Source organism: Patella vulgata, chromosome 6, assembly GCF_932274485.2.
Source record: "Patella vulgata chromosome 6, xgPatVulg1.2, whole genome shotgun sequence".
In the NCBI taxonomy this organism is placed as follows: domain Eukaryota; kingdom Metazoa; phylum Mollusca; class Gastropoda; family Patellidae; genus Patella; species Patella vulgata.
In genome coordinates, this window is record NC_065884.2 from 42157510 (window position 1) to 42179089 (window position 21580).

Consider the following 21580-nt stretch of genomic DNA (forward strand, 5'->3'; position numbering starts at 1 on the left):
TCTGATGTTGGGCAGAAGGGAAGATTGCTGGTACAGAAATATTATATGTCTTGGCCTTATTTAGCAGTTACAGGTCTACCATAACTGGATTGAGAAAAGCGAATGATGTGGGGACAATACTGTCGATATCCGAATCACTCTCGGATGGGCTTCGTGAGACAAAATCAGCTAGAACTAATTCGATGCCCTTTAAAGGAATAATGACTAGGTTTGACTAGCAGTTTCTGTAATTGGTTGGTACAAGGCGGACGTTTGAAGTTACAGACGTGGACAATGGCAGCACGATCAACATAAGCATCAAATTCAACTCCTCTTAGTAGATATTGGAAATTAGAGAAATTGATCAGAAGACCAAATAATTAAAAACTTAAATATTTTTATTAACAATTAACTTTATGTTAACTTAGCAAAATCATGTGATACAATCGTTTTCTTATAATATCTCACAAATGTATTATCATACTTCCATCCAATTGTATTTAAAATCGTTTAAACATACACACTATTAAAGCTTTCTGTGACGATGCTGATCCGGAATCTTTCAAGACCAATTTGGTCACCAACAATAATTTGGGTAAGGTATGATCCTGTAGCTGTTCTTGAGGTGTCACTATAAAGGGTAATCCTACCACTATCATTAGGCATGTACAGGACAGGTGGTTGCACAAGTAGTGACTTAACCTTAACGAATGCTTCTTCTCGTGCTGCGGACCATTTAAATGAGGATTTCTTGCTTGAAATTTTATGCAAGGGTTGTAGAACTGACTGAGTGGTAGAAAATTGGAAACATAGTTAACAGCACCTATGAATTTTCTTACATCTTTACTTGACGTAGGTCTTGGGATATTTTGAATTGAGCGACATCTATCAGACAAAGGCTGCAGTGTGACTAAACCCTGTTTATTAATCGCAATCTTATGACCCGTATAGACCACTTCATGACCGAAAAATGAGCATTTTCTTGGTGTAACTTTGAGTCCATTTTGAATTAAGGCACTGAAAATTAACTGTAAATGCTTCTTGTGAGCGTCGTTGTCTTTACTGAATAAGATAATATCGTCATGATGGGCTATGCAAAATGAATAACTACCAGAAACTGTTAATAATATTTCATCAATTTTAGATTGGAAAACTGCTGGCGAGACACTCAAGCCTTGCGTTAACCGTTTAAAGTAAAAGTGTTTGCCTCCAGAATATGATGAAATACCCGTATATTGTTGGGCTCTATGGATGTGAAAAGAATGCTGATTTCAGATCTATGCAACTTATAATATTAGGTTTATCATGACCAATCCTCTTTAAGGTGTCCGATAATAGAGGAAATGGGTGGTTAAGACGTTTGATTTTTGAATTAAGATACCCGAAATCCACAACAACACGCTTTTCTTTAGTACCTTTCTTAGGTAGAATGGGAACTGGTGATGTATATGACTGGTGACCAACAGCTAAAATTCCTAGTTTGACAAGCTTTTCTAATTCCTGATCCACAATCTTTTTCTGAACTTCTGTTTTTGGATAAGGACGAATGTAGAAAGGGCGATTGTCGTTTACTTCTATATCAACTTGTATGTCAGGGCATTTTCAAATTTCACCATGAAGACTGAAAGCTTCCCGATTTTTACACAATATATCGTAGAATCTGTCTTTTTGAGAAAGATCAAGCACACTTTTGGACAAATCAATTTGTGACTTGAAAACAGACTTAATATTACTTGATGATGTAACATTATTTTGATCAAACTCAGAAGTGAAGTTAATATTATCATAACTTACAAAGCCTTTTATTAATCAAGGGGAGTAACTCAATTAACGCAAAGAACTCAAGAAGGTTTCAGACCACTATTCCTTAATAATGTGAATAAGTTGGTTTAGTAAAGGAGTATATGACAGTACTTTCACACACTGCTTGGCCAGAAAATGACTAAATGCAGAGGTTCCGTGTTCGAAAAGAGGTCAATGGGCGTGGTCTATATGAAAGGCCATGGTGACCTCCAGTCAACAACGCTAATCAACCATGACCTTGACTCCCAACTTCCCATCGAGCTCTGGACCTTTGCGCTTAGGTGTGCCATGGCCAGCCATAGCCCTGTTTCTTGCTGTATTATCAATGTTTATTGTCTGCGTGGAAGCAGAGAAGATGTCCCCCCACCCCCGGTAAAGATAATTGGGCCAAAGTCGTGGGTCAAGGCCGTGTTACAGAAAACTGAAACCCCATAACCATTGTGAAAGGCCAGCATCGACCTTTACCGATGCTAGGGCACCACCCTGCAGTCTATTACTTCTATCGTTCCTAACTACAAGAGTCAGTTAATCCGAGTACGTATTTCTAGCATTAAATGCACATTTAAAGTCCCGTATATAGGTCAATCCTTTATCACGACCTTCTACTAATATTGTAATTTGTTCTTCAGACTTTTTGCTATTTTGTCAACGACCCATAAATCTGACAGTCCGCCCATTAGTGCGAAGGGTTACACTTTAGACGTTCTGGAAGATGAACCATAAATCTAACAGATTTCCATCGCCATTCACATGAAAATCCGTTAATCCGACCTTCTTGTATTTCTATTATAATATTAATATACACAGTTACCTTTCCATACAGCGTTATCAAAAAACCCTAGTACTTTCGTACAATATAGGCTTGTTACAGGCATATACACGTATATATATTTTTTCACTAATCCTATTTTTTATGATTATTACTTTGTAAATGATTTATTTCCATATATAACATGTAATTGTCAGCGATATCACTTAAGTAGAAGCGGACGTTAAATAAAGGTATTTCACACACACACGACATAGCGATACGCAATACGCTTTCCCTATTTCTTTAGCTGACAGACTGAACTTGCTCCCTACATCATCCAGAAAAGAAGTTTTGTAAATTAATGTGACGTTATGAAAATATTATAAATTCCCTACCCCTCCTTAAGACATAGGGGCATAGCACGTAAGCGCAAAGGTCCCGAGCTAGATGTAAAATTTGAGGTCAAGGTCACGGCGATATTCACACGTAAATACCAATCCAACTGATCAACGCCAAATAGTCCTTTATAGAAAATGGTGACTTATCCCAAAAATTAAAATTACGAAAATTAATATTGTTGTAATGAACTGCCGCGTTATAGACCAGGAGCCCAGTGGGTCAACCTAGCTAAAAAGTGTACCAATTTTCTCCTATATGGTATCAATGCATGTATGTCTGGTATCATCCGAATGTACGTCTACCGGGTTTCTGTTGGTGGGTGTGGTATTCCACGCCCAAAATGCAATGCCCCCCCCCCCCCCAACTAGGCTAGAATAGTTCAAAAGTGTACCACATGAAAATCTTACAGCAGTATACCGTACATCTTCAGATATTACAAAAACACTCTGACAGACATTTCTAGTGGTGGGTTACCCCTGACAGAGCTATGTAATTGCAAGACATTTGTAGTGGCGGAGTACCGTTGTAGACCGAAATTCCAGAACGTCCAATGGAATCCCCCCGAAAAACCACTTGATCCCAATTGAGTATTCACCGTTGATCATAGCTAGTCTCTGGTTTTACCAGACACGCCTCCCTTACTTCATTTAATATCTCTTTAAAGGTGCAAAATCTCTTTGGTTTTGGCAAAAAAAAGTGTAGAATCCGTTTGATTTAATTTTCGTCAGGAAAAACCTTAGTTGGTCTGTTTATTTATTTTGTATTTGTAAAAAAAAACAAAAAAAACCAACAAAAAACTCCAGATCACTCATATTATATCTCAAAAAATATTATTTTAATGTAACCACATAAATCACTGACAAGAGCAGTGGTTTTTTTGTCAATATTGCCCAAAGTATTGCAAAAATTTACCGACAAGGAAAGATATGTTATAGATATTCCACACACCATATTCAAAATTCAAAAGATTTCATAAAAAATTATAAATAAGTGAACATAGGCTGCAAGGTTTACATACGCTACTGACTGTAAAGTAGCTGACTGTACAATGATGGATCTGGATTTTATTGAAATTTTAGTTAAACATAATTCCTAAGCAAAAAATAGATCACGATATTTCGGCCCCTCGACCTTTCGGACTCAACACAAACAACCTTTCGGACTCGGCACAAACAACCTTTTGTACTCAACACAAACGACCTTTCGGACTTACTTGACGACCTTTTGGACTCGGTCTGACAACGTTTCGGACTTGGGTGAATAAATAAAAGACTAGAAAATTTGTGTGTATATATTCGTAATATGTGTTTTTTATACGCCCACAATTTCATGTGGACGTATACTGTCGTCGCTCCTGTCCGTCTAGACGTCGGGAGGTCCGTTCGTCTGTCCGTCCACAATTGTTTGTGGACACTCTATAGGTCATAATTCAATTCTTATCCGATTTTGACGAAACTTGAAACATAGGGTTATCTCCAAAAGATCTCGGTTACTTTCGATGTTGGCATGTATCGGATCGAAACGTCATGGATTATGGCTCCTGGTTGTACGAAAAATCACATTTTTAGCTTGTGGACACTTTAGACCGTATCGGACCATATCTTCCTGGATTATGGTGTGTGTGTGTGTGTGTGTGTGTGTGTGTGTGGGGGGGGGGGTTGGATGGCCGAATGGTTAGCACGAATGGCCGAATGGTTAGCACGCGCGCGCTGTATCATTGTCTGTCATTGAGTCAACTGGTTTCCTCCGGTTTCCTCCCACTGCTAAAAGTCCCCTACGCGCAAGCGAATTTTTGAAATAAAAAAATAAACCATATGTTAGTTCCGAAATGACCTAGTTTGTGTCGATTGGACGTTAAACCCCATTTCTCTCTCTCTCCCTGGATTATGGCCCCTGATTGTACAAAAAAATTACATTTTTTTTTTTTAGCTCTTTCTCTGTCCATCTCTTGCAAAATGTGGGCGTATCTTGCATGGCAACCCCTTATTTTTGTTTTATGTCAGGCTGATGGTTGTCTTTTGTTTTATTAAATTGATCGGCGATTGTTGAGAATGAAGCAATTTGACTGAAATTTTCAGTATGGGAGTATTATTTCACATAATGACAAATTTCACTGGAATATTCAATATATTCTCCCAAACCACTCGATGGCTTCAATCGTATTTGTAGATATATGATTGGCCCTATCGGAATAGAGCAAATAGCTGTCCCGCTTCGAATGCAACGAATATTAATGTACACATGGTAACTCATTTCGCACACATTGTAGGTATCCAGCTTATGGCAAATAAACGGTGAAGGTTATTCTCCTCTCAAACAACGATAAGTCGATCGCCAAATCTATAATATTATGTATAAAATATGCGCTTTTTGTCCAGACCATCATGACATGATATTATATGTAGTCGCATATTAGTCGAAGACAACCTATAGACAGCGAATAATCCCACTCGGACGATTGTTCATTTTGTTACATGTACGACTTTACCCAAAACAAGCCAAGCCAATATCCTTAAAGGACAATATTGGTGTCAGTCATTATCACATATGTGATAGAACTAATTAAACACGTTCCAAATATAATTTTAACACAAAGATCATTACTACCATAGCTGAGTAATAAAGGTTTCCTGAATCGGAAGTCACTTCCGATTCAGAAAAACCTGTATTACTCAGCTATCGTAGCAATGATCTCTGTGTTAAAATTATATTATTTGGAATGTGTTTAACCAGCTCTATCACATATGTGATAATGACTGGCACCAATATTGTCCTTTAATGTGGACGCGAAGAATTTATAATGACTAGAATAAAGTATATGTCATTGAAAATATTGGAATACATTTCATAAGTTTACCCCTTGATCTTTATATCCGTCTGTTCCAAACTATAAGTAGATTTACCTAAAATTCTATGAACACATTTCAGGCGTTATATTTGCCAACGGTAAAGAATGGGAGGCACTAAGAAGAATGTCGTTAATTACTTTGAGGGGTTTTGGTGTAGGTAAACAGACAATAGAAGAGAGAATAAAGGACGAAGTTAAAGCTATTATTGATGTTTTAGAAGAGACGAGTCGCCAACCTTTCCATATTAAATACTATTTAAGTCGCGCTATTACTAATATAACATGTAGTATTTTATTCGGACATAGGTAAGAAATTTTCATGTTTATTCCAAAATGATTTTCCATTGATTACCGATAATTGAATTCCCCACGCAATTGGTACACACAGAATTTCGACCGAAAAAGATATCCGCCAACTAATTATGGCACCATCTCGACTAATCACTATAAGTGAAACGCATGTTATCGTGACTGGTAGAATAGTCACTCAAATGCAACTTGGAACGTCCCACACTGACATTATTATGGAAGCCTATTGCGGCCATTTCATAATCTCAAAACAAGGCGAGAATGGAAGAATCTCGCCCCGAGAACACGAGATTATTTTGACCTCGTCTTCTTGCTTCCTCATCCCTCGACTTCTCACACCCTCGCATTCTCGCCTTTGAAAATCCTCGCGTTCTCGCACTCTCGCCCACGACTTTCGACTACTCGCCCTCGACTCCGCGACTTCTCATTCCCTCGCGTTCTCGCCTTTGAGAATCCTCTGCTTCTCGCGATCACGCCTTTGAATATTTCTCGACTTGTCGTTTCTTCGCTTCGTCGTAATCTCGACTTCTCGCCCCCTCGCGTTCTTGCCTAGGAAGTGCAATGTCCACTGACTACTGTATCGGCATTTATATTTGAACATGGATTCAAATAGACGGACACGTTTGGGGTTCTAGAAAGTTTAATAGTCCTAGCCAATTCTAATCTGTTCTTGGACAGATAGTATTGTATTCTGTACTCAATTTTAAGTATTCAGTAGAATCGTTCTTTGTTCTCTAACATCATCAACGTTCATCGGGATTTTACATGCGTGGTTCCACCTTGTCAGTGGTGTATTACGGATGGGATTAAAAAACCCGAGGTCCCGTGTCCGGAATCCAAATGAAGTGGGAGCTACGGTGGCTCAGTGAGTAGGACGTTTGCTCGCTAACTGCATCAAAATTCATCTGGATTAGTCGTTCGGATGGGAAAAAAACGAGGTCCCGTGTCAGAAATCGAAATGAAGATAATGGGAACTACGGTGGCTCGGTGAGTAGCACGTTTGCTCTCTTACTTCATCAAAGTTCATCAGGATTTTTCTGGATGGATTCACTCTTGTCAGTTTCCGGAATTGAAATGAAGTGGGACTACGATGTCTCAGTGAGTAGGACGTTTGGCCTCTTACTTCATCAAACTTCATCGGGATTTATCTGGTGGGGATCACTCTTGTAAGTGGTATAGGGCGGAGAGCCTGGCAAGGGACAACGTATAGTCGTTCTAGCCCCCCCCCCCCCACACACACACCTTTATTGACAGTGAAATGTCCAAAATAGACGATAAAGTCGAAATCCAGTTAAACAAGAAAGCCATTTGCGTAATTCCAGAATATAATTATTCTCAGGACCAATTTATTTCAAATATATTTCTAGAAAAATGGCAAGTTCAGACCAGTTATTAACAGTGGCGGCGCCAGCCGTCGGTGGTTGGAGGGGCCAAGCTGGGGCAAAGTCCAAGGTTAAGGGGGCAAACTAGGGGTAGGGAGGTCTCCTCCAGGCAATTTTGAAAAACAGGCTGCCGGAAATGTAGCCTGGCAGTATTTCATGCACTGATCGTTGAGGTAACGAACTTGCGAACCTCGACAAAGCCCAATCACGAGCGCCAAATGGGAGACCTTTCACAGAAAATTTTGAAAAATAGACTGCGGGAAATGCTGTCTGACGGCACTGTTCCCGTGGTCCAAAAATTTAAAAATTATGCCTGGATGCGTAGATTACTAATACCTAGCACGTATTGAAGAGGCAACCTCGTAGGTTTTCTCCGGGTCCTCCAGTTTCCTCTCACTGCTAAAGACCCCTACGCGCAAGCGAATTATTGAAATAAAATTTAACCATATGTTAGTCCCGAAATGACCTAGTTTGTTTCGAGTGGACGTTAAACCCCATCTCTCTCTCTCTCTCTCTCTCTCTCTCTCTCTCTCTCTCTCTCTCTGTATTGAAGAGGCGATAAACTGCGGTTGCAGGAACATTTTTTTTTTCAAAAACGTATTTTTAGCCCCATAAAACGTTTTTTCCCAAAAAATCATTTTCTTGCAAAGGCAGTTTATCGCCTCTTCCATAGGTGCTAGATATGAATATTTTAATATTCTAGGTATTAGTAGCGGCAGTTTTCATCAACCCTTCCTTGAAGTGTCAAATTTGACAATGAACCCCCTCTCCGAGTATGGCGCTATTGTGTGTCGCAGGTGCAACGCAGTGGTTCTGTTGGGGCGATAAGTTCTTCATCTGTGAACATACTCTCAAAGCATGTCAAGTGTTCATGACTATTATTTATCATATCACAACCTGCATAGGTATTTGCATTTCAATATCCCCTACTTTTTTTTGGAAGAGTATACATAGCCCGAGGGCTCGAGGATTTATTTTCCCTCCCTGAGCCCCCCCCCCCCCCCCACCCAGTGTTATTTATATTATTATTATTATTGTCAACAAAAGGTTCTTCAAAACGGTGAAGGTGAAAGTTGCCCTTATATAGTATAATGCCAATGCTATAACAGCAGACCTCGTTTTTATTATTCCATTCAAACGACTATACGTTGTCTCTTGTCAGGCCCCCCGTCCTACACCACTGACAACGGTGAACACCGCCAGAATAATTCCGACGACCTTTGATCAAGTTACCGAGCAAACGTCTTACTCACTGAGCCCCCGTAGCTCCCACTTGATTTCGAATCCGGACACGGGACCTTGGCTTTTTTTTTATCCTGTTCGAACGACTTTTCGTTGTCCCTTGTCGGGCTCTTTGCCCTACACCACTGACAAGGGCGAACACCGCCAGAAAAATCATGATGAACTTTGATGAAGATAGCGAGCAAAAGGTCCTACTCACTGAGCCAACGTAGCCCCCACTTCATTTCGAATCCGGACACGGGACCTCGGTTTTTTTTATCCCATCCGAGCAACTACACGTTCTCCCTTGCCAGGTCCTCCGTCCTACACCATGACAATTACTGTGAACCCCGCCAGAAAAATCCCGAGGAACTTTGAGGAAGTTAGCGGGCAAACGTCCTACTCACAGAGCCACCGTAGCTCCCACTTCATTTCGATTCCGGACACGGGACCTCGTTTTTTTACCCCATTTGAACGACTATACGTTATCCGTTGCCAGACCCTCCATTCTACACCACTGACAAGGGTGAACCCAGTCAGAAAATTCCCGATGAAGTAAGAGAACAAACGTCTTACTCACTGGGCCACCGTAGTTCCCACTATTTTCATTTCGACTCCGGACACGTTTTTTTTTTATCCCATCCGAACGACTATACGTTGTCTCTTGCCAGGCATTCGGTCCTACACCACAGACAAGGGGGAACCACGCATGAAAAATCCCGATGAAGTTAGAGAGCAAACGTCCTACTAACTGAACCACCGTAACTCCCACTTCATTCCTATTCCGGACACGGGAACTCGTTTTTTTGTATCCCTTGCCAGGCCCTCTGTCCTACACCACTGACAAGTGGGGGGGGGGGCACGCATGAAAAATCCTGCTGAACGTTGATGAAGTTAGAGAGCAAAGAAAGATTCGACTGAAGACTTAAAATCGAGTACAGAATACAATACTATCTGTACATCAACAGATTAAAATTGGTTAGGACTATTAAACTTTCTAGAACCCCAAATATGTCCGTCTATTGGAATACATGTTCAAATATAAATGCCGATGCGGTAGCCAGTGGACATCGGCATACATTGTACTACCAAGGCGAGAACGCAAGGGAGCAAGAAGTCGAGATAGTAACGAAGCGAGGGATCGAGAAGTCGAGAAATACTCAAAGGCGAGATTGCCTCAACTTCTCGCTCCTTCGACTTCTCGCCCTCGACTTATGAAATGGCCGCAATAGGCTTCCACACAATAAGCACCCGTTTTGTGTCGGCGACTGGAATTACATATAAGGTACTATAAGTAAATCACACCTACCGTGGTATAGGAATATTACAATAGAGCCATCTTGTTTAATCCCTAACTTCACATGCAATACATGACGATACCTTAAAAATAACGATTTTCCGATTCACGTTTTTCAAGACAATATGGTAACATTAAATCTCTTCTCTATGGGTAGCTGTGTGTAATTTAGACATGATAAACTCTCACATCTGATCTGAACTTCACTAAAAGATCTAGCATGCTCGGTTAAAATAGTCCAATTTCTTGCTTCGCTAGTAGTAGTGTGGCTGCTCGGTGTAGCCCCTGTACAGTACATACCTGAACGATTATGAATTTGTCGTCGATGATTTTATTGGTTCTGCGTTTGTAACATACTGTAGTCATTGTTCTCTAAATATTAGAAATTCACGATATACGATATATGTAATCTCAAAATCAAAGTCAACTATCAAACACGCTTCCTATACATGTTAGGATTTATTTCTCTTAAAATAGCAAGGTGTATTATTTATATTATTTATAGATTTGATTATGACGACCCCAAGTTTAAAGAACTTTTAGATGCATTAGAAATATATTTTAAAATGGAAAACACGTCATCTCCAATCAATGCACTACCATGGTTGAGATATTTACCTACAAAAAGACAGGTAACTAAATATAATATCATTGGCTTGGTGTCTTGTTAATCACGGACAAGAGCGCCTTTTCTCTATTGCAACCAAATTATGACAAAAAGACCCCGCTGAGGAAAGATACATGTATATTACAGATATATATATAGGTCATATCCAAAATCCATATAACAAAATTGATAGATATATAATATGTTCTAGATATGCAAATTGTACACATTATATCAACCTACATAAAAGTAGATCGTTAAACCCCAGTTCATTTCATTTGTATTTAACTGAAGGGCGCTCACTTCACTATCAAAGGACTACTTCTATACCCCCTATTCGGAAATGCTGAATTCGCCCCTGAGATATGCAATAAAAATTACAGCTCGGTGACTAATACGCTGGCCCACTAACCAGGCGGTGTCGGGCTGGCTCTCGATGTTGACCGAGAGAGGTTCTCGGGATTTCTTCGTGTGTGGTTTCACCTAGTCGGCGATGCAGGATATATGACCTGGAGAGTAAAGTATCTAGTCGTTCGGGTGGGACGATTAACTGAGATCCCGTAAAAGAATCCTTGATAGCTGGAATAGGCCGTGGTATCGCTGCCCGTCTTCATTAGCCCAGTCGGTGTAGAAAAAGTGGGACGTTAAACCCCATTTCATTTCATGAAATGAGCAGACATATTCCGTGACATAGAATTATTTTACTCTTTACTGCTTTATAATTAACAGGACGTTTCTACAATAATGGCACCTATCAAGGTATGGAGTGAATTTACAGTCGATCAAGTTGAAAAACATAAAGAAACCTTTGATACCAATAATATAAGAGATTTTATAGATGTTTATCTACAAACAAAAAACTCCCTTGAAGAAGATGAAGATATAATTACAGGTAATTTAATTGTATACCCATTTAAACAATTTCTACACAATGGAAGGGGCGGAACGTCATGTGGGATATCTCCAGGTTTGAAATAAAAGCACGTTAGTCCCGAACTGACCTATTTTGTGTTGATTGAATGTTAACTCCGACTGATATTCAATGACAGGGAATTGCTCTTTGCTCCGAAATCATCAATTACTGTTTAATGCAAACAATCGTTTTCTTGTTTTGTCAATTAACGCAAGTTACAATAGCTTGTGATCTTGCAAAATGGTCGCCCGACATAAATGATTTTTATCCATTGGATTGACTATTGCGTGTACGCTCGTACACATAATTGTGAATTTCACAGTATTGCTGGTTGTTGCTTCAGATCAAATTTAATAACTTTATTTCAACGAAAAGGCACATTTACTTTAAAAGGGTCATTTAAACTTCTTTTCTTGACATTTGTACTCTTTCTTGATAAATCTTGTCGGTGAAATCTCCTTCAAATAGTATAGCTATCTTATACACAACACCTACCAGAAACGTCAAGAGAAATCCAACAAGGCTTGCTTCTGTTACGGCATAACCTAAAAAGTTGAGCGTTGCTCCCAAATACATTGGATTATCTACTATATTAAATGGAAATCCAGTCACTCGCTCCTTCATTAGTATTCCAAAATAGTCACCGAGAAAAGTTCCAAATATGCCTAGAGAAAGGAAACTGGAAATAACTAATACACAACCGATGCTAATTATCGCGTATCCGGCTAATAAAATCCGACTGTCTTGAAAAGGTAGCCAGCGCGGTTGGGCTTGTACCGCCTTCCCGAAGAGCCAGTCTCGAAGAATACCTAATAAAACAATTGTCACCGCTAGCATGATACATGCAACACGCGAAGAACCTATAGCTTTAGAAAACCCCTTGGTGCGATATTCCCACCTGGCCACGATGTTCCAGAAGAGTGGATTGAAGACGATGTTAGCTGCTGCCATCCAGAAATATGCATCTTTAAAATCTGTCTCGTACATCGATTCCTTCTGTAAAAAAATAAAAGTGTGTAAACTATTACAGACATAATTATTCAGTTGATCGTTTACACCTTTGGACCAGAGTGTTTAAGGATATTTCAATTTCAAGGACAAAGCTACAACTAGACGACCGAATAATACCATTATATGATTACTCATCAAAGGAAAAATCCCAGTTATATGCTAATGAATAAAACAGTTTAATTCTGCGCGGAAAGCTTCTAATTTTATCCTAATCCCAAGCGACTAACAAGACTGTGGAGCCTGTGAGTATGGTTATAGGCTTGGGGGCCCTTAGAGAAGTTAATGTTCTCACGTAGTTTGGGGTCCCTTTGTAGTCTCGATCACCCAGAATCTCCTAGTTTTCAAAGTACGTAGGGTCTGGGACCATTGCCTATGCGTAACCAATATATTTAGCCAAGTCAAGTAAGAGTTGCACCCTTTCCCGCAATAAATCCGATAATTCTTGCATTATTATAAACAAACATGAATCGTAATTAAAATTTAAAAAAAACCCATAGATATGACCCATGAAGATAGAAATTTTACAATAAAATGTTTTAAGAGTGTTGGATATTGTTGCAATCAAATGGATTTTCTGAAATGACATGGATTTTCTGAAATGGCATTCTTAAATTAATTTCATTTTGTTTTAGGACTAGTTACCCCCCCCCCCCTTACACTTTGTTTATGATAATATCAAAGACCGGATAATCTAGCTAATGACCTATTATATAGAAGCCTATAACTACCATTCGTAATTTCTACTTATCGCCCCTTCAAAACACGAAAGTACGAAAGTCGAAAGTATAAGTTACGACAAAATGTGAGGCGATAGCACGCTATACAAGCCAAAATCGACTCGAAGAATAGAAAATTAAGAAATATTACACCGCGAGAAAAAAACGCCCCTCGTTTTTTTCATAATTTCTTATTTTCGGCTTTATTCATATTATTGTATCTATTTTTGTCAGTAAGAAGGCGCCAACACGCATACCAAGCCATAATGCAACTCGAAAAGTAGAAATTAAGAAATAAACACACGCGCTATTAGCGACCTATCATTTTGCTTTGCTGTCGTACTGGCGACTTTTCGAGTTTCGCCTCGGAAGTGGTTGTAGTCTCAATTTGCCAGGTCGCACTAACCTTATGCCTGTCACCCTTTTAGCAGCCATTTATCCGTGGATACACCAGTCTGTCTATAATTCAGATACGTGCACCCTCGCTTTACTTTTGTTGTGGGGATCACGGTGACTAAGTGGGTAAGACGCTGGCTCTCTAGCCTGGAGGTCAGGTGTTCGTTCCCTGCATTGACCGAGAAAGTTCATCCAAATTTTCCGGCGTGGTTCCCCCACGTCAGTGATGCAGGACAGAGGGCCAGACAAGGACAGATGATGTCTATTCGTTCGGATGTGACGAAAACCCGAGGTCCCGTGTGCACATTGGCGTGCACGTAAAATATCTCTTGACAGTTGGAATTCGATGTAAGAGTAGGCCGTATTGCCGCTGGCAGAACAGTAGGACGTTAAACCCCATTTCATTACATTTTATTTACTTCCGTTGTTATTGTCGGTTTCCCGCGAGTATTATAATTTTCTCGGTTTAAATTAGAAATATAGAAAGGACTTGACTTGGTCCATTATAACAAAATCTCACCTTTAAATGGTTAGTTTTAACGTCTATTGAAAGGACATAAAAAAGAATTTAAGCTATAAAATGTTTCAGCTGTATAATCAATACCTTTGGATCTGACAATAAATGTTTCCACCAAAAATAAAACATCTACAAGTTAATGTATTTATTATGATGTGTTGACAGATTCAGTTAACCCCGATCATAAATTTTCCATCACTGGGATCGAAAGTCCGACACACTTGTTGATAACAACTATCTTGACCTGATTTGATTGAAGTGTAAGACACGTTTATCAAGCTTACTATCTTCCAAAAGCCACTGTCCGGTCAAAATTTCCACGTCTACATTAGTCCGATTGGTGCAGATACTTATAGGTCGTTACCCCCCCCCCCCCCCATTTTATTTCAATTCAATTCATTTCCATAATGTTTTGTTGTGCATCTGTCACGAGCTTACTATCGACTGTTTTATCATATCAAATAATATTGTAATATACCACATGGACTCGACGTTAATTACGCTACGGTTGTTTATTTATCTGATTGCAGTGTTGTTCAAATTAACGATGCCTACCTGTCAGTAAATGATATTGTCCGTTTGCTCTCCTGATAGGAATACACATTTATAAAGACCCCGGGCATATGCAGTAGTCAGTTACTATTAATAATACCCATTCGATATCAAGTGGGTGTAGTTTGACCTATATAGCCATGTGTAAAAACGCCGTTAAGCTATTCAGGCGACAACCGTGAGCAGATAATGAATTTCACTTTATTAAGCAATTCGGATGTGACGACAGCGTCGGGTTTGTAGACATTACTATAGCAAAAAACAGACATTTTTGATACTGGTGGATTTTCCTTCCTTTTCTTTTTCAGTTGGAAATATATTTCGAATGATTCTAGATCTCTTTGGTGCTGGGACAGAAACAACAGCTACGTCATTAGATTGGGTGTTCTTGTATATGATTGGTTATCCCGAGATACAGAGAAAGTGCCAGGAAGAGATTGCCAAAGTTAGTCAGACATAGATATTATTTAGTCGGTTGGGCTCTAAAATGACGCTAAAGACCAACAAAGCGCGAAAACGGTGTATAGTAAAATATAGACGTGTCAGGTTACCTGATTTTAGGCCAACCGACACCTCCCAGGCAACTCTAAACGTAGACGGCCAAATAACTCTGACATTTACCCTTGAAATATTATGAATTTCTCTGTTTAATCCCCATGCTCAACCAGAAATCCGGTCGAGTTTTAAAGAGAACTGTAACGTATATGACGTTCACAAACCGTAAAGATACCTTCCCATGAACAAAATGTTTGATTTGATGATATATTTGGACTAAAAACATATTTCAACTACTTTATCCTTCAAAAATTTGCATTAAAAAACGAGTAATCGCGAGGAAATACCCCAAGGTATATAAAAAAAAAATTTAGGCGCCATGTTTGTCATGTAACTTGATTGAGGGGGGGGGGGCATTTACAGAATGTATTTGTCGTTACTTACTTTCATTTGCCATACATATTGAAGCCTAAGTAAATTCCTTGCTTATCTTCTGTCAATTTCTTTTTTGGCTGTTTATTTGCAGAATTATTTGTACCTTTAAACCCCTCAATGTTCCCATAACCGCCGAACCCCTAATCATTCGATCAAAAAACAAAATAACAAGCGCTCCCTATAAGTCAAGCTGGCAGACAAAAAGCCGTCGGGTTGCCAGTTAGTGATACCTTGACATTTTGCCCAGTGTTTGCCTCATAGGTGTTTTTCTGGAATCCGGCATTTTTTTAGTAAGATTTGGGGTCACTACTTTCCATTTATACCAAATTTGCCATACTTTTATTGGAAATAACTACCATATAAATACTTTCGTAAGAATGTATCTTTAACAGCGAAGATGTAATCCGAAACAGAAAATGTTACAATTCCTCATGTACCAATGAAGTTCAACATATACTATGAAGAGACTATAAAAATATCGAAATATCACCAAAATATCCACAAAAAAAACGTACATTGAAATGTGACTGCATTATGATATTAATCATGACTTTTGCAGGTGGTAGGAAATGGTTGCAGTGTATCTCTAGCTGACAGGCGTAAACTGCCCTACGTTCATGCAACCTTAAATGAAATTCAGCGGATTTGTAACGTTGGTAAGTCCTTCATTCCCCCTACCCGTTCGGAGCACTTGATGTATCGCAAGATCGGGACAACGCTCATTAAGGAATAATATTTGAATACTTGCTTTCATATTTTATACCATTATAATATTTTATACCATTGTAGTATTTTATACCGTTATACTATTTCATACGTTATACTATTTTATACCATTATACTATTTTACACCATTTTACTATTTTCTTTTTAGCACCGACTACAATTCCTCATGGTTTAACGGAGGATGTCATATTTCAAGGCTATTCATTACCTAAACACTCTATTGTTATTATTGATCTAATGTCTGTCCATAAAGATCCCAAATACTGGCAAGATCCTCATTTATTTAAACCAGAGAGATTTCTGGACCACAATGGACACCTAATTTGTAGAAAGGCTTTTATGCCATTTTCTGAAGGTTGGTAATATCTCAGTATCAATAAGGGAGCCATTATAGTTTCTGTCCACCAGTGCCCTGGGTGTGGGACATCATTCAAAATAATCTAGACTAAATCGTATTAACGAAGCCGCACTGATTACTCAGAACTAGGCTATCGCGGGGGGTGGATGGTCGAATTGTTAGCACGTACGCGCTGTATCATAAGGTCTGTCATTGAGTCAACTGGCGTGGTTTCGATTCCTCTGTTGTACGTGACAAGGAGTAGGGTCGCCTGTCCAGCCTAGTGGGTTTTATCCGAGTCCTCCGGTTTCCTCCCTCTTTCTAATATGGCATAATTATTATTTGTTTTATTATTTTAGGACCACGGAAATGTTTGGGTGAAAGTCTGGCCAGAAGTGAACTCTTCCTAATTTTCAGTAATCTACTACAAGTGTATGATTTTACACGAGTCAATGGAAATGAAGTTAATTTCCATGGATTCCATGGAAAAACATTATCTCCAAAACCTTATGAACTGAACATTGTATCAAGATAGGATAATGGATAGGCCTATGAACTTTTTTTCTTTTCTGACAGATTAGCTCACCGTTGAACTTACCTACCAGAATGGGATTTTGTGAATTGTATATAAGAATGCAAAAGTTTGTTAGTAGTGAGAAGAGATATCAAGTATTCTGGAAAACTAAGGCGCCAAAAACAGTATATTATTATGTGAATCTGTAAAATAAATATATCATGGCAAAAGAATAAAGACATTTAACAAGTCAAGTTTTCATTTTTTAAACGGGGTTTGGGTGGGGTTTTTTGTTTGCATTTTTGAAAAAATGGATTACTCTTGGTAAAATCTGCTCCAGCCATTGCTGCACTTGGAGGCGAAAGTTGGGGCTTTGACCGAGTGTCTATTTTATCGTCCAATCAAAAGTTGCATTTTTGGAAGTATAGTTCTATGCAGTTTGTTGAAACAATAAAATGACACATTAACATGACAGGTAGTGTTTTTTGATATGGGGTCTTCCCTAAAACATTGGACAGTTGATTAAATGTATGGCCCCTGATTGTACGAAAAATCACGTTTTTAACTTGTGAACACTGTAGAGGTCACAATTTTTATCCGATTTGGTTTAAACTTGAAATGTATGTTAATAACCCACAGATCTCGATTCCTGTCGATATTCGTGCATATCGGACCATCACTTCCTGAATTATGGCCCCTGATTGTACGAAAAATCGCGTTTTTAGCTTGTGGACCCCACAGAGGTCACAATTTTTATCTGAAAAAAAAAAACGTTACACTATATCACCGTTACACCCTAAGAGTGGTTGAGTTCGAATTTCATAAAAATCGGACCGAAACTGATGGACAAAATGGCCGCCCCTCGTTCGCAAATAGTGTCAAAATATTGTGTATCAGGATTGTAGACCCTCTGGAGGTCACAATTTTCATCTGATTTTAATGAAACTTGAAATGCATGTTAATAACCCAAAGATCTCGGTTCCTGACGATATTCGCGCATATCGGACCATAACTTCCTGAATTATGACCCTTGATTTTACGAAAAATCGCGTTTTTAGCTTGTGGACCACAACTCACAATTCGTCGGTAGGCAGACGATTTAAAAAAAAAAAGCATTTGAATATATCACCGTTACACCCTAAGGATGGTTGAGTTCGAATTGTAGACCCCATAGAGGTCACAATTTTTATCTGATTTAAAAAAAACCGTTACACTATCCCTAACTGACCGAAACTGACGGACAAAAAGGCCGCCCCTCGTTCGCAGATAGTGTCAAAATATTGTGTATCAGGGTTTTGGACCCTCTGGAGGTCACAATTTTCATCTGAATTTGGTGAAACTTGAAACGCATGTTTATAACCCAAATAATTTGGTTCCTTTCTATTTTCGGACATATCGAATCATAACTTCCTGAATTATTGCCCCTGATTGTACGAATCACAATTATTGTCCGATTTAAAAAAAAAAAAAACGTGCAAAAATATCACCGTTACACCGTAATGTTTGTTGTGTTCGAATTTCATGAAAATCGGGCCAAATCTGCCGTACACAACTTTTTCCGATTTTAAAAACGTTTAAATACATCACCATTCCACCATAATGGAGGTTGAATTCGTATTTCGGGAAAATCGAAATGAAACTGCCCGACAAAATGGCCGCTCTTTGTACGCAAATTGTGTAGAACGAACGCTACGGGGAGTAAGGTAAATGGGGCTCAATTTGATTTGTCTAAACCCGGTGTGATGTTGTCGAATCCCGGGTACAGTTCTGGTAGCCCTGAGCACGATTAGTTTAGAGGAATGACTCGGCAGCCCAATTTACCGAATACCAACAATGTAACTTAGACGTTAACAAGCAATTTCAATGTTTTAATGCGAATTAACATAGTTTGTGATGAGTAGTTGGTGTGGTTGTCTCCCTTCAACTGGGGTATAACTTTGTCAATTATTTCAAATGCCATTTTTCTTTGTTTGAATCGATCTTTGAAAAGATGACCGTGGCACGGTCTCAAAAATGTGTGCTAATTTTTTTTTAACGCACTTGTCTGAATGTCGAATTTCAAATAACAGATTCTAGAATGTTCACAATACCATTAGGGCGGCAAGAATTCGGCCAAGACAGGCCTTCGCATGACATTATTCATGCACTTATTTATCTATGAAGCAATATAGGCGACTAGATAAAGAACTGACAGTTCTTGCTATAATAGTTAAAAAAAAAACCCCAAAAAAACAGATAACGTAAAAGGGATATTCTGAATATTTCAGTCAAAATACTTCACTCTGATCCGAATTATTCTCGTTTCAATAACGCCATAACCGTCCATTATCCATTTTATCACCCGTTCCAATATTATTACCGCCTAGAAGGGGATAATGACAACGAAATAAATTGGCCTATAAGGGGTAAACGGCAACCCGTTTTTACCGTGCGGTAAATTTATGACCTCCATCATGGGGAAATAAAGGCTCGCTTTCAAAAAACACAAGTATGTTTTAGGCTCGGTTATCCACAATAACTTAAAAAAAAAAATCTTTTTGTGCAGTTATCACGACTGTCCCTGGGTTTAAAGCTTCCGTAAGATAACGTAAAGGCAATTTGCTGAAAATTTCATTCAAATTTATCCACTATGAACCGAGAACTAAACGAATGAAATTTCTGCCTAGCCTCGGTCATCATTACTAAAGTCAGTACGTTAAACAACATAGTCTCGATTATCCATTTAATCGTTTAATCGAGAAGGAAAGTTCTGCAGTAAATCGGATCACAATCCACTAAAGATCGCAGGCTAGCGATGCCATCTAGAGTTGATTATGGTCTGGATAAGTTAATTAATGTCTAATTAATAATTTAGATAACATTTCAACCCTAAAGAAAGACCTGCAATAGACAGATTTAGCTCTTGCATAATGCATGTTTAAATTATTGCGGTTCAAAGGGGCCAAGTTAATAATTCATAACTTAATTAAAATTTATTACTTTTGAAAAAGGGTTATTGAATTTCAGTTGAGAAAGTTACAGCCAATCGAAGGGGAGTTATAGGTATAACGTCATTATTATAGGCTACGGCGAAGACTGATAATACCAGGGGCTACGACTTTGATAATAATAATTATAATAATAATACGAATAAGACTGATTAAAGGCCTACTGATAATACTATAAGGGCAGAGGTGGGTGGGTTTAATTTTGACCAAAAAACACCCGATTACCCTCTGTAAACACCCACATGCACGCACGGGTTCGGTATTCTTGAAGTATATCGACCTCGGGGAGTCGCCCCGGTCCCTCAGAAGTCACCAACTACGACCGGAAGTGGGTGAACTCGAGATTTTCTTTTACACCAAAAGGCCTCGAAGGGTCTCTGAGCCTGACCAGAAGTAGATTCTGAGAGCATGTCCTGATTCGCAGGGACCAATTATGGGGCGGTGGAGGGTTGTGGGGTCCACTTCCGAGACCCTTGCCACCTTTCCTGAACTTTGACCTGGAGAAAGCAGCTGCAGGGCATTTTTTTGTCTTTTACGGTCCTATTTCAATCATTATTTTTTCTAATTTTTGGGTACAGATCCGGGCTGACCGTGTGTGTCCCTCCGGACCCAGACCGGGGGCGTGGGTCAAGGTCGTCCGATCGGGTCGGAACACGGTGACCTGATAGATCGACACAACATTTGTTCTTCATTTTTTAAAATCGTCAACCTTGATCCGCCGTTTGATTTTTGCCGCTAGCGAGCCCCAGATAAGGTCATGCCCACCGGACTTTGACCTCTTTTCCTACATGACTTCGGTAGGTCAAGGTCATCTGAAAGATTCAAGGTCACCGATTCATGGGCCGAATTCGGCCCAATTTTGCTCGGAAAAAGGGTCTGTACTCGGCCCCTATGGGCCCGAGGGGATCCACATTTTTCTGGGCGAGGGGGCGATTGGTTGAGGTACCTGCTCTAATAATTTAGTGTCAATCACCCCTCTGGAAGGGGTCGGGCGTAGCGATAATCCACCTGAAAACACCGCACAGAATTTTTAGGCAAAATCCACCCCTCGGACCAGACAGTTACTGTATCAGTTGAACAGAGCGGCTTTTGCCAAGATTTGTAATGTATGCATCTAGCGACATTTACTGCCAAAACTCATCCCTTTATACAAATATTTAATCCATGCGTCTAACAGGGCTACCCTTGGCGCCCAATCTAGATATTTTACGTGTGCATCACTTTATGCCTCCAACAGAGCCCCCGTTTACAGCCCAAAACCTACCTGTCCGTTGAACAGAGATATTAATACCTACCCCTATCCAGGCATTTGATATGTAGATATGAAAATCCACCCTTTATTCGAAATGTTTAATATTCCAGTCAAAGTTTAGCACAGTACTGCT

At 39.3% G+C, this 21580-nt stretch overlaps 2 protein-coding genes across 5 annotated transcripts in view; one reads left to right on the forward strand and one right to left on the reverse strand.

Annotated features, from left to right (window-relative positions):
- The window catches only part of LOC126823278 (cytochrome P450 2J4), a 28316-nt gene extending 10858 nt beyond the window's left edge, over positions 1-17458 (forward strand). For 2 of the 3 annotated variants that reach the window (XM_050552017.2, XM_050552016.2), the window contains exons 2-8: positions 5861-6086; positions 10495-10621; positions 11326-11488; positions 15010-15146; positions 16191-16287; positions 16506-16712; positions 17054-17458. In XM_050552017.2, the coding sequence (XP_050407974.1) occupies positions 5861-6086; positions 10495-10621; positions 11326-11488; positions 15010-15146; positions 16191-16287; positions 16506-16712; positions 17054-17229 (1133 nt within the window). In that variant the 3' untranslated portion in view covers positions 17230-17458. Of the gene's footprint in view, positions 1-5860; positions 6087-10494; positions 10622-11325; positions 11489-14890; positions 15147-16190; positions 16288-16505; positions 16713-17053 lie in introns of those variants that run through there. The other variant, XM_050552018.2, reaches the window with a different exon arrangement.
- On the reverse strand, positions 11854-14840 carry LOC126823304 (phosphatidylethanolamine N-methyltransferase). 2 transcript variants are annotated; one of them, XM_050552064.2, is made up of 2 exons: positions 14705-14840; positions 11854-12505 (listed from the first exon to the last, which is right to left on the reverse strand). In XM_050552064.2, exon 2 carries the CDS (start codon positions 12494-12496, stop codon positions 11909-11911), a length of 588 nt encoding a protein of 195 aa, XP_050408021.1. In that variant the 5' UTR covers positions 12497-12505; positions 14705-14840; the 3' UTR covers positions 11854-11908. The 2 variants fall into 2 exon arrangements, with proteins under 2 accessions (XP_050408021.1, XP_050408020.1); XM_050552063.1 differs by lacking the exon at positions 14705-14840 and adding an exon at positions 14237-14293 and having other exon boundaries at positions 11854-12502.
- Positions 17459-21580: the final 4122 nt, after the last annotated feature.